Raw genomic sequence first — 17,920 nt, 5'->3', positions numbered from 1 at the left:
ACTTGGTGGGCAGATGAAGCTTCCATTCAGGCTGCTTGCAATACCCAGGCCCATCCTCAAATTAATATAACTCAGACCAACTTTTGGGGGTTGGCGGCTGGGCTGGTTTAGATGCACAACTGGTCATGCAGGATGATGTCATAGAACAGCTTAGTGGAGTGTGCATTAGAGCTTGGGGAAAAATCACTTCAAGTGGGGAAAAATACCCTTCCTTTAGTGCTATAAAACAGGGACCAAGAAAACCATATGTTGATTTTATAGCTTGATTACAGGAGTCTCTTAAAAAAATGATTGCAGATTTGGCTGCTCAGGATGTAGTGTTGCAGTTATTAGCTTTTGACAATGCTAATCCCAATTGCCAGGCTGCTGTGAGACCTATCAGAGGGAAAGCACATTTAGTTGATTATATCAAGGCCAGTGATGGTATCAGAGGTAATCTGCATAAAGCTACTCTGGTAGAACAGGCAATGGCAGGACTGAGAGTGGATAAAGGAAATACTTCATTTTCTGGAGCTTGTTTTAACTGTGGGAAGCATGGTCATACTAGAAAGGAATATAGAAGTCAGGCTGCCAGATAAGGGAAGAAAGAAAATTGCTGATCCTGAAATATGTCCAAAATGTAAAAAAGGAAAACATTGGGCTAATCAGTGTCACTCTATGTTTGATAAAGAAGGGAACCCAATTTCAAGAAACGCCATGAGGGGCCCTTCCCGGGCCCCGTTCTAAACCGGGGTATTTCCAGCTCAGGCCATTCCGTCACCCCCATACAATGTCTGTCCCCTGCCATAGCCAGTAGTGCCACGGTAGATTTATGCTGCATGAAACCTGTAAGCCTTCTGCCTGGGCAACCCCTGCAAAAGGTCCCAACAGCAGTCTGTGGACCCTTGCCAGTGGGGACAATAGGATCACTTTTAGGAAGGTCTAGTTTAAGTTTAAAAGGCATACAAATACATACAGGAGTCATTGATTCAGATTACAATGAGGAAATTCAAATTGTTGTATCTACTTCTGTTCCCTGGAAAACAGAGCCAGGAGAGCCCATAGCACAGCTCCTGATTGTGTCGTATGTGGGAATGGGAAAAAGTGAAATTAAATGAACAAGAGGATTTGGAAGCACAAATAAACAAGGCAAAGCAGCATATTGGGTAAATCAAATTACTGATAAATGTCCTACCTGTGAAATAACTATGCAGGGAAAGAAATTTAAAGGTTTGATAGATACAGAAGCAGACGTTTCAATCATTTCTCTACAGCACTGGCCATCCATGTGGCCAATTCAACCCACTCAATTTAACATAGTTGGAGTTGGTAAAGCCCCTGAAGTATACCAAAGTAGTTATATTTTGCACTGTGAAGGGCCCGATGGACAACCTGCGACTATTCAACCAATTATTACTTCTATACCTATAATTTTATGGGGAAGAGATTTATTACCACAATGGGCAGCACAAGTTCTAATTCCAGAAAAATTATATAGCCTTCAAAGTCAACATACAATGCATGAAATGGGGTATGTCCCTGGCATGGGACTAGAAAAAAATTTACAAGGTTTGAAAGAACCACTTCAAGTGGAAGACAAAATTCCCGCCGAAGATTAGGATATCATTTTTGATGGCAGCCATTGTTAAGCCTCCAGAACCTATACCTTTAAAATGGTTAACAGATAAGCCAATTTGGATAGAACAATGGCCACTAAATAAAGAGAAACTGGAGGCTTTAGAGAAATTAGTTACTGAACAATTAGAAAATGGGCTCATAGCTCCAACATTTTCTCCTTGGAATTCTCCAGTTTTTGTAATTAGGAAAAAAATCAGGTAAATGGAGAATGTTAACTGACTTAAGAATCATCAATTCAGTTATACAACCTATGGGAGCATTACAGCCAGGATTGCCTTCTCCTGCTATAATTCCAAAAACTTGGCCTTTAGTAGTCATAGATTTAAAAGGCTGTTTCTTTACTATCCCTTTAGCTGAGCAAGACTGTGAATGGTTTGCTTTTACAATTCCTGCAATAAACAACCTGCAGCCTGCTAAGCACTATCATTGGAAAGTGTTGCCACAGGGCATGTTAAACAGTCCCACAATTTGCCAGACATACGTGGGGTAAGCAATTGAAACTACTTATAAAATATTTTTCACAGTGTTACATTATTCACTATATGGATAATATACTTTGTGTTGCCCCCACTTGAGAAATATTATTCCAATGTTAAGATCACTTGCAAAATTTGATTCCTCATGCTGGTTTAATTATCACTCCTGACAAAATTCAGACTACTACTCCTTACTCCTACTTGGGGACCTTAGTAAACGACACTACTATTGTGCCACAGAAAGTAACCATACATAGGGATCAACTAAAAACATTAAATGACTTTCAAAAATTACTAGGGGACATTAATTGGATACGACTTGCTCTAGACATTCCTACCTATGCCATAAGTAATCTGTTTTCTATCCTTAGAGGAAATCCTAGTCTTAATAGCCCTTGGCAATTAACAAAGCAGGCTGAGGCAGAGTTACAACTAATTGAGAAGCAAGTCCATAAAGCTCAAATAAATAGAATAGATCCAGAGAAGACTCTAGATTTGCTAATTTTTTCAACTCAGCATTCACCTACTGGTGTTATTGTCCAAAAACAGGACTTAGTAGAGTGGCTTTTTCTTCCACATACTAATTCATGGACTCTAACTTCTTATTTAGATCAAATTGCTACTATGATAGGAATTGGGAGAACTCGGATTGTTAAATTACATGGATATGATCCTGGAAAAATTATGTCCTTCTCATGAAGGCACAAATACAGCAAGCTTTTATAAATAGTCTTACTTGGCAAACTCATTTAGCTGACTTTGTGGGTATTCTTGATAATCATTTTCCTAAAATGAAGCTATTTCAGTTTTTGAAATTAACTAATTGGATTCTCCATAAAATAACTAAATTTAAACCAATTGAAGATGCTGAGAATGTTTTTACAGATAGGTCTAGTAATTGTAAATCTCCTTATTCTGGCTTGAAAAGTAAAGTTTTCCAGATGCCCCGTACTTCGGCTCAAAAGCAGAGCTTGTAGCTGTAATTGAGGTATTGACTGCTTTTGATATGCCTATTAATGTGATTTCTGATTCTTCACACGTGGTTCACTCCACACAGTTTATTGAAAATGCTCAGTTACGATTTCATACAGATGAACAACTGATTATTTACACAACTGCAAACAGCGGTTAGGAGTAGAATGCACCCTTTTTACATCACTCACATTAGGGCTCATACAGCTCTTCCAGGACTTTTGATTAAAGGGAATCAAATGGCTGATTGCCTAGTTGCTAATGCAATATCTAATGCTAGACATTTTCACAATTTAACCCATGTTAATGCCTCTGGTCTCAAACACAGATACAGCATTACCTGGAAAGAAGCTAAAACTATTATCCAGTGATGCCCAACTTGCCAAATGGTACATTCCTCATCTTTTACAGGAGGAGTTAATCCTTGAGGATTGGAACCTATAGCTCTTTGGCAAATGGATGTGACACATGTTCCCTCATTTGGGAGACTAGCTTACGTGCATGTATGTGTAGACACTTTTCTCCCTTTGTCTGGGCTACATGCCAAATAGGAGAGTCTTCTGCCTATGTTAAACATCATCTTCTGCAGTGTTTTGCGGTGATGGGCATTCCAGTTTCTATTAAAACAGATAATACCCCAGGCTATACTAGCCAAGCTCTAGCTACATTTTTCTCTATGTGGAATATTAAACACATTACTGGTATCCCATACAATTCTCAAGGACAAGCCACAGTGGAAAGAATGAATCTCTCCCTAAAACAGGAGTTGCAAAAGCAGAAACAGGGAGACAGAGAATATGGAACCCCACAGATGCAATTGAATCTAGCATTATTAACTTTAAATTTTTTGAGCCTGCCCAAAGGCCAGATGTTTTCAGCAGCTGAACAGCATCTATGGAAACCAGTTGCAAAGACAGAAGCAGAACAACTGATTTGGTGGAGAGATCCAATAACAAAAAGTTGGGAAATAGGTAAAATAATAACTTGGGGTAGAGGTTATGCTTGTGTTTCTCCAGGACTGAATCAACAGCCAATTTGGATACCATCAAGACATCTGAAACCTTATCATGAGCCAGATGCCAAGGAAAAGACTCTGGGAGGATCCTGAGGACCCCTGGTTGCAGCCATGTTGAGAGTGACACTGAGGAGGACCCCAACTCTCATGAGCAACACCCATTGAACACAACTACGCACCTGGGGACAAATCAAGAAGCTGTCACAGATGGCAGAAGAAAACCTGAGGAAAGTGAGACAACCAGTCACAACGAATAATTTAATGGTAGCTTTGATAGTGATTATCACCACTGCTGTGAGTATTCCTTCAATAAGGGCTGACACAGAGAACAATTATACTTATTGGGTATATTTATCAATCTTGGCTGGCAATAATGCCTGGATGCAATCACTTTATGACACAGTTACACATGCTTTCTGATCTCAGTATTTACCATAATAAATCTGCTCCTATAATTGAGGCATACCACCCTCAAAAACCTATTTGTAAACAGGATTGGACCCAGTTAGAAAAAATGAACCTACTAGTTTAGGAAGATTGCATTGCAGGACAGGCAGAGATGCTGCACAATGATTCCTATGGAATCATTATTAATTGGTCCCCTAAGGGGATATTTAGCTTGAATTGCACCTCTCAGTCTGCATGCCACACCCACACTATGTTCAGCTGGTCTGAACAAAATGGTCAGATGGTAGATATAATAAGAAGTATGGCAAGAGTTCCTATTATCTGGAACCATGGCAGTATAGTGGCCCCTCAACCTCAAATGATATGGCCCACTCAAGGAGCTTAACATAAGGATTTAAAATTAAAAGAACAAATACTTAAAGCATCCCAGGCACACCTGACCTTAATGCCAGGAACTAGAGTGCTTAAAGGCGCTGAAAATGGATAAAAACACGTGGAAACTCTGTAACTTCAATGATGATTGTGCTTTTAATCTGTGTTGTTTGTCTTTGTATAGTCTGCAGATGTGGATCCTGACTCCTGTGAGAAGTAGCTCACTGTGACAAAGCTGCCTTTGCTTTTATCAATTTGCAAATCAGAGAAGGGGGACATGTTGGGAGCAGGCCTCCCAAAATCTGGCCATATACTGGCCCCAAAACTGGTCATAAACAAAATCTCTGCAGCACTGTAACATGTTCATAATGGCCCTAATGCCCATGCTGGAAGGTTGTGGATTTACGAGAATGAGGGCAAGGAACACCTGGCCTGCCCAGGGTGGAAAACTGCTTAAAGGCATTCTTAAGCCACAAACAATAGCACGAGCAATCTGTGCCTTAAGGACATGTTCCTGCTGCAGTTAACTAGCCCAACCTGTTCCTTTAATTTGGCCCATTCCTTCATTTCCCATAAGGGATACTTTTAGTTAATTTAACATCTATAGAAACAATGCTAATGACTGGTTTGCTGTTATTAAATATGTGGATAAATCTCTGTTCGGGGCTCTCAGCTCTGAAGGCTGTGAGACCCCTGATTTCCCACTTCACACCTCTATATTTCTGTGTGTGTGTCTTTAATTCCTCTAGCACTGCTGGGTTAGGGTTTCCCCAACCGAGCTGGTCTTGGCAAAGGCAGGTGGATCAACTGAGGTCAGGAGTTCGAGACCAGCATGGCCAACATGATGAAACCTCATCTCTACTGAAATTACAAAAAATTAGCTGGATGTGGTGGCAGGAGCCTGTAACCCAGCTACTCAGGAGACTGAGGCAGGAGAATCGCTTGAACCTGGTGGTTGGAGGTTGCAGTGAGCTGAGATCATGCCACTGCACTTCAGCCTGGGCAATGAGCAACACTCCATCTCAAAATAAATAAATAAATAAACAAACAAACATAAATAAAAAATAAGTGTTTGTGTTTGCGTGTGTTGGGGTGGTGACTATTCTAAATTATTAAAATAGGTTATGACATCTTTCCTTCGTCAAACATATAAACATGAGAAAACAATCAAAACTGCATGTTTTCTGCTATCCCATGGGCCATTTAAACATTTACACAGAAATTTTATTGAATTGTCCCTTATAACATATGTTTTCTTAAAGTAGAAAAGCTTTCTGATGTAAGAAATCTGCTGTTATACCAGTAGCTAAAAGGATATAAGGAAATGTTTCTCTCATGGGACATTTCTGAAAAAGTCTGCAATGATAGAGATACTTATTTCACTAGACAAGTTTTCAAAATGTTAAATAAGGTGTAATGGATACAATAGTATGAGAAAAGCTAACTAAATTGACTGGATTGCTTTTATAATTGCAGATTGATGACAATCACATACACTTAGAGTGAAAAAAATGTGTTGACCCTCATAAAATAGTCACTGGAAGGCCTATGCAACTAAAAATAGATCCTAATGTATCTTCTGTTACTGAAGTCTAGTATGACTAAATGCAGCAAGACTTTAATGCATTATGATGAAGCATATTTTCACCAGGTAAAGAAAGCCCTTTTAACAGTCTACTGACTGAGGACAGTAAGTCTTTATAATCTACAACCCAGAGATTAAATCTGCTTGCCATCTACACTGCAGTAAGACTTCAGGACCTTGAAACTTGGGTTCATAATCTCACAACTCAGAAGCAGACCTCCAAACACTTACAATTTTATACCCATTGGAGATCTTAAGGTAAAGCTAACTAGGAATGTTTCTCCTCAAAAGGAGATGTCATCCTTGATGTAGATCGCTATTTTCACAAAATCAAAAATCAAGACATTTCTGCTATCATGACACTCTTTGTTCACTGTTTTTTGTCTGTCTCTTTGTTTTTTGGGTTTTTTTTTTTTTTTTTTTTTTTTGCCTCTGCAAATAAAAGAAATAAAAGACTGGCATGGTGGCTCATGCCTGTAATTCCAGCACTTTGGGAGGCTGAGGCAGGTGGATCACCTTAGGTCAGAAGTTCAAGACTAGCCTGACCAACATGGAGAAACCCCATCTCTATTAAAAATACAAAATCAGCTGGGTGTGGTGGCATGTGCCTGTAATCCCAGCTACTCAGGAGCCTGAGGCAGGAGAATTACTTGAACCCAGGAGGCAGAGGTTGCAGTGAGCTGAGATCGTGCCATTGCACTTCAGCCTGGGCAACAAGAGTGAAACTATGTCTCAAAAAAAAAAAAAGAAAAGAAAAAGAAAAAGAAAAAAGGGATCTCTTGTGTGCACTCATGGGTTTTATTTTTATATGTAGAGGATTTTGCAGTCAACCTTATCTATGAACAAACTTATGCCTTGATAGATTAAAGGTGAAGGGCCAATATGGGTGAGACATTTTAATGGGACATTTGTTGCTCATAACATCAGAAACAGAATATTGGTCCATTGCTCTTAACTTACTTCATAAGTTAAAGAGAACTTATTCAGAATAGGATAAAGAGCATTGCCAGGAGGCCATTACTCTTCTGAATGAGCACATTTGGTAGGTTATTTTTTTCCATGGTTTAGAGTAAATGAGACAATGGTTAGAAATTTATCCCCCATAATAGGGCTCTATAGCAGATTCTAGTCTAAGAATTATGGATACACTATTGTAGAAAGTAAAAAGTTTCCTCTTCAAAGTTTCCCTTCTTGTTAAAGAATAATTTGTAAGTATTAAAAGTAATAGTTTCTTTTAAAGACTAACTTCCTTCAAGCCTCCTTGCTTTGTGCTAATAACTCTTTGTTAAGCCCTATCCTATGTAGCTGCTAGACATGCTCACAGGCACATAGTACATTCTATGTCCTTGTACCCTAACCAAGATATTTGTGCTGGACACGTTCACAGGCACATTCCAGCTCACAGCCTATGCCCCTTCCCTATTTGGCATAAACAACTTCTTCCTTTCCTTTGTTCTCCCTTGCCTTTACCTATTTAGGAAAGTTTTAAATGATTAGTCAGTTGGGTTAGCTTAGATTGTGTGGTCCAGCTCCATCTAATGGAGACAGGATGCAGTAGCAGGGACAAGCTGCATAAGGGATAAAAATTGTTTCCCTCCTTTGTTCAGGTGTGCTCTTGCCATTGTTCCATTTGGGGAGCACCCATTCTGCAGAAAGTAAAATTGCCTTGCTGAGACAATTTTTTGTCTGAATGTTAATTTTTCCTTGTGGTACCAAGGAACAAGCATTCTGTTTCTAAATAAACATTTTACTTATAACATCTATAGACTTTAAATTTTCCTCCTAAGTTTGTTCTAAATAATAGAATTTCTCTAGGTTACTTACTGGATAAACAGAGAAGTATCTGTGCAGTTGCTAATACTTGTAGTTGCATGTGGAGAAATACATTGAGTATTACAGAGATTCAGTTGTAGGGGATTAATGAACAGTCTGCCTGGTTGAAATGAGCAGGCCATTTGTCTAGTTAACTATTTGATCTATTTAATTTCAGTTGGTTGTTCATGGGAACCCTGGCCAAAAAGCATACTTAAAAGTTGTGGTATTATTCTTCTGAGAAAAAATGCTTCCCTCCTTTGTTCAGGTGTGCTCTCGCCAGTCAAACCACCATGGAGAAACCCCATCTTTACTAAAAATACAAAATTAGCTGGGTGTGGTGCTGTGATAGTCAAAATAGTGTCTCCCTTTTGCAGTGTATTCTCTCAAAATTTATAAATGTTTGCATGTAGCCATCTCTAGAATGTCAAATGGTCTCTCTCTCTCTCTCTCTTTTTTTTTTTTTTGAGACACAGTCTTGTTCTGCCACCCAGACTGGAGTGCAGTGGCTTGATCTTGAACTCCTGACCTTGGGATTCACCCACCTCAGACTCCCAAAGTGCTGGGATTACAGGCATGAGCCACCACACCCAGCCCAAATGGTCTCTCTTTAACTGGTATTAAAAAAAACTCAAAGACATATGTGAACATGGGGACACCATAACCTATGAATGACATTATAAGGACAAAAACCCAAAATAATAAAAACTGAGAGTGGCAATAAGACCCCTGAGTTTTGGTCGCACTTTGACCTATGTGAGAACTTAACCTAAAGGAGAAAATGTTTTAAACAAAATTATTGAAGGCCATCATTCTGGACCGAGCTTGTGCACTAGGTCCAAACAGACCAAACCAAACCAAATGGAGTCACTCATGGTAAATGTGACATAATCAAACTGAAAATTTAAGGAAATAGGAAGATCTTTAGGATCTACAGGCCAGGTTTTGTTTTTCTTTTGTAAACAGCAGATTTGAACACAAGGAGGTCCCCTCTACTGTAATACTTTAAAAAACTAACAACCTGAAGTCTTTGTTTCCACTTTTCAAAATCCACATTTCTGCTATTTTAAAGTGGAATTTGAGACTAACTAAGTACTTTTTGTTGTAGTTGTTGTTTTTGACATGGAGTTTCACTCTTATCACTCAGGCTGGAGTGCAATGACATGATCTCAGCTCACTGCAACCTCTGCCTCCTGGGTTCAAGGGATTCTCCTGCCTCAGTCTCCTGAGTAGCTGGGATTAGAGGCACCCACCACCATGCCCAGCTAATTTTTGTATTTTCAGTAGAGATGGGGTTTCACCATGTTGGCCAGCCTGGTCTCAAACTCCTGACCTCAGGTTATCCGCCTGCCTTAGCCTCCCAAAGTGCTGGGATTACAGGCATGAGCTACCACACCCAGCCTAAATAAGTACATTTTTTTATGGTGACAGACTGATATCATTATCTAAAGTTCTGGTCTATTTCTCAACATTAAGAAGATGTCCAAAAGGGAAAAATTAATAAATTATAGCCTAAAGCTGTTTCCTATTGTGTTTAATTTTGGTTAATGGGTTTTTTAAATATATAGTAAATGGAAACCTGACTGGATATGTAAATAGACTGTAACCCATTTTTGTACCAACTGCTGTGTTGTTGCCAATAAGAGGACATCAACTGTTCAAACCATGTTCAAATAAGGCAAATTCCTTGCTTTAATCAATCTTGCTGTTTCTGTACCTCACTTTCATTAATTAACTGAATGTCACTTTGCTTTTTCTGTTCATAAATATTTTTCCACCATGTGGCTGTGCTGGAGTCTCATTGAGCCTACTGTTGATCCACAGTCTGCCTGATTTGCAAATTATTCATTGCTCAATTAAACTTTGTTAAATTTAATTTTATTTCTCTGAAATTTTTTTTCTTTTAAAAGTTTTCCAATTTTTTCTATGATGAAAAATATATAATATGTTGTTCGGCTTTTTTTTTGAGATGGAGTTTCACTCTTGTTGCCCAAGCTGGAGTGCAATGGCAGGATCTTGGTTCACTGCAACCTCAACCTCCTGGGTTCAAGTAATTCTCCTGCCTCAGCCTCCCAAGTAGCTGGGTTACAGGCACTTGCCACCAAGCCTGGGTGATTTTTTGTATTTTTAGTAGAAACGAGGTTTCACCATGTTAGCCAGGCTGGTCTCAAACTCCTGACCTCAGGTGATCCACCCACCTCAGCCACCCAAAGTGCTGGGATTACAGGTGTGAGCCACTGTGCCTGGCCCAAATTTTTTCTATGATGAAAAATATATAATGTGCTGCTGGGCTTTGATTTTTTTTTTTTTTTGGAGATGGAACTTTGCTCTTGCCACCCATATTAGACTTCAATGGCAGGATCTCCACTCACTGCAACCTCCGCCTCCTGGGTTCAAATGATTCTCCTTCTTCAGCCTCCCAAATAGCTGGGTATACAGGTGAGCACCACCATGTCCAGATAATTTTGTATTTCTAGTAGAGATGGGGTTTCTCCATGATTGGCCAGGATGGTCTCGAACTCCTCACCTCAGGTGATCCACCCGCCTTGGCATCTCCAAGTGCTGGGATTACAGGCATAAGCCATGATGCCCTGCCAGCTTTGATTTCATAAACTCAGTCATTAGCTATTTTTCCAAATTATTTTATGTCCTTTCAAATTGCTTCTGCAATTTATTGTATTTATTTATTTATTTTGAGACAGGGTCTCACTCTATTACCCAGGCTGAAGTGTAATGGTGTAACCAATCATGGCTCACTGCAGCCTCAACCTTCCAGGCTCCAGCAATCTTCCTGCCCCAGCTAACTGAGTAGCTGGGACTACAGACATGCACCATTATGCCTGGCTAATTTAAAATATTTTTTTTTCATGGAGACAAGATTTTGCCATGTTGCCAAAGTTGCACTTGAACTCCTGAGCTCATGTGATTCTCCCATTTCAGCCTCCTAAAGTACTACGATTACAGGTTTAAGCCACTCTCTGCTTCTGGAATTTCTTGAGAGAATTATTCTCAATAATAAACAGTACCATACGGGCATGAATCTAAAGAATATCTGTCCTCTATTGTAGAAGTTCCACTTTCCAGGATTTCAAAGGACTAGGGCAGATTCTGTAATATTATTATCTATGGTGGTGCGTGGGCTTTGAAGTCAGACAGAATTTATTCTGAATCTCAGCTCAGCCACTTAGTAGCCATTAGTCTTTGGACAAGTTTCTTTCTGTGGAAGAGTTCTATAAACCACATATATTAAAAAGGGCAGAATAATAATGATTACCAAAATGGTAGCAATTTTTCATCCTCCTGTATTCTTGCCCATTGCCAGGTGCTTTTAAAGTTGTTCCATTGAGATCCAGAATCTGTTTTCTGAACACTAGATCTGGCGGGTCGTACTTGCTCAGGGCAGTAGAAACCTGTGGACGTGACAGTGGGCTAGTTTGGGGCCCAGGCTCAAATGGTCTTGAATGCTTCTGTTTTTATTTCAGAATGCTGCCACCTCCATGGGAAAAACCCATGTTGACCAGTCAGAGAATAAGATACCATGGAAAGGAGAAAAAAGTTGCCCCTGTTGACAGCTCCAGAAGCAGAAACTCAATCCCAGAAACATAGCTGCTTAGTCAACAAGCAGCTGATGACACATGTCTAAAAATGCTCAGCTGAGACTAGAGAAATGGGCCCCACTGAGCCCAGCCCAAATGGCTGACCATTTCAATTATGAGCTAATAAGTTTTGGATGGTTTGTTATGCTGCAATAGCTAACTAATACATACACCCAGTGCAGACAGGATGCCAGGATTTAATGACAGATTCAGTACTACTTACCTTCTCACAGTGGACACCCTAAAGGTACTATTTTTTTCCTCTGATTTAGAGTTGGATGTCTTGTAAGGTAATATTGAGTAATGCAGAAATACATATAGACATTCTATGCATGTGATTGGTGCCTATACCCACACAGTACCTCATACCACAGGAGAAAATAGACAACCACAGCCTGACCATAAGGGCCAAGGCCAAACAGCAAGATAAGCTTGCCTTTAATCTATTTTTTTTCATATCTAAAAATTGGAGGTCAAGAGTGTGGACAGGCCTGAAGACACAGGGTTCTCTTCTCCTGCGGTCCCATCATCCTTTGTTCACTGTCTGATCTCTAGAAGGAAGGAGGGCAACAGGTGGCCAGCAGTGGTCTACCTGTGGTTATTTTATTCCTGTTGCCCTCTGCTTTTTTTTGTTGTTGTTGTTGTTGTTGTTGAGACGGAATCTCACTCTGCCACCCAGGCTGGAGTGCAGTAACACGATCTCAGCTCACTGCAACCTCTGCCTCCCAGGTTCAAGTGATTCTTCTCCCTCCCTAGTAGCTGGAATTACAGGCATGCGCCACCAGGCCCAGCTAATTTTTGTATTTTTAGTAGAGACGGGGTTTCACCATGTTAGGCTAGTCTCGAACTCCTGACCTTGTGAGCCGCCCACCTCCGCCTCCCAAAGTGCTGGGATTACAGGCCTGAGCCACTGCGCCCGGCCTGCCCTCTGCTCTGTCTATGGCCACGATCTGTTCTATCCCCAGAACTGAAGAGAGATGTTGGTAGGGAGAGGCTCTCTCCTCACCTCTGGCAGAAAAGGGATGTTCAGGTCGTTCACCCTCCTGATGTCAGAGCTGCATTTCAATGTAGCAGCTATTGGCCCTGTGTTGCTACTGGGTGCCTGGAATGTGCCTGGTCTGAACTGCGATGTGCTAGAAAGGTAAAATACGAGTTAGTTTCAAATGTTTAGTTCCATATACATAGACACACTTCATTAATAATTATGTATTTCTCACATATTGAAATGACAATATTTTGGATATATTGGGTTAAATTGTTAAAATCAATTTCACTTGTTCTTTGTTTCTTTTTAAAAAACAGAGCTAAACTCTTTTTAAATTTGGCTACGAATTAGCCGGGCGTGGTGGCCAGCGCCTGTAATCTCAGCTACTTGGGAGGCTGAGGCAGGAGAATCGCTTGAACCCCGGAGGCAGAGGTTGCAGTGAGCGGAGATCGCGCCATTTCACTCCAGCCCAGGCAACAGTGCGAGACTCCGTCTAAAAAAAATAAAAATTAAAAATAAAGTTTGGCTACTAGAAAATTTAAAATTTACATGTGGCTCGCATTTTATTATTTTATTTTATTTATTTTTTATTTTTTTGAGACAGAGTTTCACTCTTGTTGCCCAGACTGGAGTGCAGCGGTATGATCTCGTCTCACTGCAACCTCCACCTTCCAGGATCAAGTGATTCTCCTGCCCTAGCCTCCCAAGTAGCTGGGATTACAGGCGCCTGCCACCATGCCCAGCTAATTTTTTTGTATTGTTTTAGAGACGGGGTTTCACCATATTGGCCAGACTGGTCTCGAACTCCGGACCTCAGATAATCCACCCTCCTCAGCCTCCCAAAGTACTGGGATTACAGGCGTGAGGTACAGCGCCCAACTTGTGGCTCACATTTTATTTCAGAGAATTGCCTCCTTTTTAAAATCTCAGGCTGTCTGCTCAAAGGACCAGAAGCCAGGAAGGTCACAAAATATAAAATTTTAGAACAATTGGGCCGGGCGCGGTGGCTCACGCCCGTAATCCCAGCACTTTGGGAGGCCGAGGCGGGCGGATCACCTGAGGTCTGGAGTTCGAGACCAGCCTGACTAACATGGAGAAACTCCGTCTCTACTAAAGATACAAAAAAATTAGCAGGGCATGGTGGCGCCTGCCTGTGATCTCAGCTACTCGGGAGGCTGAGGCAGGAGGATCGCTTGAACCCGGGAGGTGGAGATTGTGATGAGCCAAGATCGCGCCATTGCACTCCAGCCTGGGCAACAAGAGTGAAACTCAATCTCAAAAAAAAAATTTTTTTTTTAGAACAATTGTTATTATATTCTTTTCATTTGTGAATAGCCATATAGCATATTATTTATAAGGGCATATGACCTTATACACAAGATTAAAGGCAAATACCCTCTCGGGTGGGCCTAGCTCAGCTCAGGGAGGAAGCCTTGCCTGAAAAGGCTGCAGCATAGGCTGTCACACTTCATTCCGCCCAGCATCTGATCACATCTTCCCTCACTCAGGGCCTGAAGGGGCGGGTTTTAACATTATCCAATCAGGGACTCTGAGCTGGGGACAGTTCACTCAGACACGCAGCTGGACCGGACAGGTCGGCTTCCGGGTTTGGCGCGGCCTTTGTCTCTTGCTGCAGCTGGAGCTCGGGGTCTTGTCTTCACTGCTGTTTGTCCTCTGCTCCTAGAGGCCCAGACTCTGTGGCTCTGTGACCAGCAGGTATTGGGAGATCCACAGCTAAGACGCCAGGACCCTCTGGAAGCCTAGAAATGGTGAGAGTGCCGACCGACATCCCCAGAGAGGGGAAGGGCAGGTTGAAACCTGTGGGGAGTGGCTGTGGCGGGACTCAGGCCTCCCCGCAGTCATCTCCACAATCTGCGCTCCGAGTTCTCCTTGCCTAGCTCGGCCTCAGTCCCCTTCAGCCATAAGATGGCGGCTGCGCCGACAGCCGGGCCCCCGGGCGTCTGTCTCTTCCCTGCGCAGTGACTGTGCCCTGGCCTGCAGCACTCTCTGGGCAGCTCTGCACGGGCAGCGCCGCGCCTCTCCCAGATTGTGCAGGGACCATGGGAGGGTCGTCAGGGGAGAATCCTGACTTGGGGTCGGGTTCATGAATGGGAAGAGCTTTGGTCCGTGGGGTTCCCAGTTCCTATTTTCTCCTATTAAAAATTTGTGGCAGTCATTGCAAAAAATATTAAAGAATTTAATGAAAGAGTGATTCAATAATAATAGAGCACAAAACTATGTTTTGTAGTTTGTGATTCACAGGAGGAGCTTGAAGGAAAGACTTTTTATAAGGTGCATGATGAAGAAAACTATATTTAATAATTGGTTAGGTACATTTACGTAGCAGTTGCTGTTAAGTAGAAACCCGGGGACTAGAGCATTCTCAGTGTAATTGCCTGCCACTTAATTATTCTCACACTCCACAGGGGACTGATTTTCCCCTGCATTTTTCACATGCATTCCAAGCAGGGTCTCAAGTGTACCTCCCAGCCCCATTCCTCCAGCCTAACTCTGGCCTGCAGCTAAATTTCCAGTTCCTTCTGACATTTCCAAGTGCCAACTTCCCTTTCCTAATTCACATTCTCAACTGTTTTTCCTTTAGTGTACATTTTTGATACTGTATTTTAGTTAATCATTTTTTGACAAAGCATTGGATGGCACTTAAAATTGTTTTCTGTTTGAAAATATTTCTCATGAGAAGAAAGCAAAAAATAATTCCCTGACGCTGTATTTTATGAAATTTCTATGCTTTTTTTCTTTTTTTTTTTTAATCTTCCTTAGGCACAGAAATCTTATCAGAATATTTGTTTTCGGGTGAAGATTTTTCTTTGGAAACTTCATGGAGTGATGTGTCTTCAGCCAGGCTTCAGTTTTTTCCTGGTCCTGGGTTTCAGTACTGTCTCGAGTAAACCAAGATACATATCATGACTTTTTCTGCTAGAGTGTCTAGTGAATATCAGCTCCTGGGTCATTTTCTCCCTGAGGACAACCTGAGGTATGGAGTGTAGCTTCTCAAGGGAGCAGGTGGATGCCCTGGGGCTGAAAAGCTACTCTTCCTTTGAAAAGCTAACCCCTTGAGACATTAAGATTGTCTTCACCCAACCCAGCTTTCATTTCTTGGAGACACAATGCTGGTCAGCCAATGAAATGCTGGTATTGAGGAGAAAACACAGAAATAATTTCTGCCCTCTGAATTCTCTAAATTTTGTGGAAAAAAAAGTATCCCAAAAGACAAAGAAAAACCTGACCCAAGTGAGATGGTGCAAGAACTTACAAAGTAAAATGCACCTGGGACATAGTGTAATGTCTCCTGAGAGGATGGTTACTGAGCACTTAAGGTGAGCAGAATGGGGTGGGTATCAGTCAGACACATCTGTTTTCTTTCTTTTCTCTTTTTTTTTTTTTGAGATGGAGTTTCACTCTTGTTGCCCAGGCTGGAGTGCAATTGCGTGATCTCGGGTCACCGCAACCTCCACCTCCCGGGTTCAAGCGACTGTCCTGCTTCAGCCACCCGAGTAGCTGGGATTACAGGCATGCGCCACCACACCCAGCTAATTTTTTTGTATTTTTAGTAGAGACAGGGTTTCTCCACGTTGGAACTCTAGACCTCAGGTGATCCGCCCTCCTTGGCCTCCCAAAGTGCTGGGAATACAGGTGTGAGCCACCACGCCCAGTCTAGACACATCTGTTTTCTAATTAGCACTACCACTCCCTGGGTTTGTCACCTTGAAAAGATTTGTGTACTTATGTTGACTTCCATTATTTAACTGTAAATTGCATTTTATTAGTAGGACTTGGAAGGTAAGAAAATATTAACAAAGGGCATAAAAGAGGTGATTTCAGAAAAAAATTAATATTAATCATGTATTTTATTTGTGAGAAATTCTCATTTAAGTTTTCCTTTCTTAGAGTAAGTTTAGAAATTTTCTCAGATGTATTTTTTGTGAATATATATGTAAACAAATATATATATATTTATATTTATATTTAATATGGACTCTTGCTCTTGTTGCCCAGGCTGGAGTGCAATGGCACAATCTCGGCTCACTGCAACCTCTGCCTCCCGGGTTCAAGCGATTCTTCTGCCTCAGCCTCCCGAGTAGCTAGAATTACAGGTGGGCGTGCCACCATGCCCAGCTAATTTTTGTATTTTTGTAGACAACGGGGTTTCTCCATGTTGGCCAGGTTGGTCTCAAATTCCTGATCTCAAGTGTTCCACCCGCCATGGCCTCCCAAAGTGTTGAGATTATAGGCATGAGCCACCGTGCCCAGCCTATTTTTTATATATATATATATATGAGATTTTGGTGCACCCATCACCAGAGCATTATACACTGCACCATATTTGTAGTCTTTTATCCCTCGTCCCCCTTCCACTCTTCCCCTCAAGTCCCCAAAGTCCATTGTATCATTCTTATGCCTTTGCATCCTCATAGCTTAGCTCCCACATATCAGAACATATGATGTTTGGTTTTCAACTCCTGAGATACTTCACTTAGAATAATAGTCTCTAGTCTCATCCAGGTTACTGCAAATGCTGTTAATTCATTTTTTATGGCTGTGTAGTATTCCATTGTATATATATACCACAGTTTCTTTATCCACTCATTGATTGATGGGCATTTGGGTTGGTTCCATGATTTTGCTATTGTGAAATGTGCCACTATGAACATGCGTGTGCAAGTATCTTTTTCGAGTAATGACTTCTTTTCCTCTGGGTAGATACCCAATTGTGGGATTGCTGAATCAAATGGTAATTCTACCTTTAGTTCTTTAAGGAATCTCCACATTGTTTTCCATAGTGGCTTTTCTAGTTTACATTCCCGCCAGCAATGTAGAAGTGTTCCCTGTTCGCCACATCCATGCCAACATCTACTGTTTCTTGATTTTTTGATCATGGCCATTCTTGCAGGAATAAGGTGGTATCGCATTGTGTTTTTGATTTGCGTTTCCCTGATCATTAGTGATGTTGAGGATTTTTTCATATGTTTGTTGGCCATTTGTACACCTTCTTTTGAGAATTGTTTATTCATATCCTTAGTCCACTTTTTGATGGGATTGTTTATTTTGTACTGATTTGTT

The 17,920-nt window shown here is 41.2% G+C and overlaps 1 protein-coding gene across 4 annotated transcripts in view; it reads left to right on the top strand.

The window, feature by feature from the left end:
- LOC129020591 (zinc finger protein 708) overlaps positions 1-17,920 on the top strand; it is a 325,243-nt gene that overhangs the window by 264,356 nt on the left and 42,967 nt on the right. Inside the window, exon 1 of one of the 4 annotated variants that reach the window (XM_054465162.2) lies at positions 14,370-14,607. The exons of 2 other annotated variants lie outside the window; for them this stretch is intronic. In XM_054465162.2, coding sequence (XP_054321137.2) covers positions 14,605-14,607 — 3 coding nt within the window. In that variant the 5' untranslated portion in view covers positions 14,370-14,604. Of the gene's footprint in view, positions 1-14,369; positions 14,608-17,920 lie in introns of those variants that run through there. One more of the 4 variants, XM_054465164.2, reaches the window with a different exon arrangement.

Source organism: Pongo pygmaeus, chromosome 20, assembly GCF_028885625.2.
Source record: "Pongo pygmaeus isolate AG05252 chromosome 20, NHGRI_mPonPyg2-v2.0_pri, whole genome shotgun sequence".
Taxonomy (NCBI): domain Eukaryota; kingdom Metazoa; phylum Chordata; class Mammalia; order Primates; family Hominidae; genus Pongo; species Pongo pygmaeus.
Note: the sequence above shows the minus strand (reverse complement) of the source record. Positions and strands in the feature narration are given on the sequence as shown.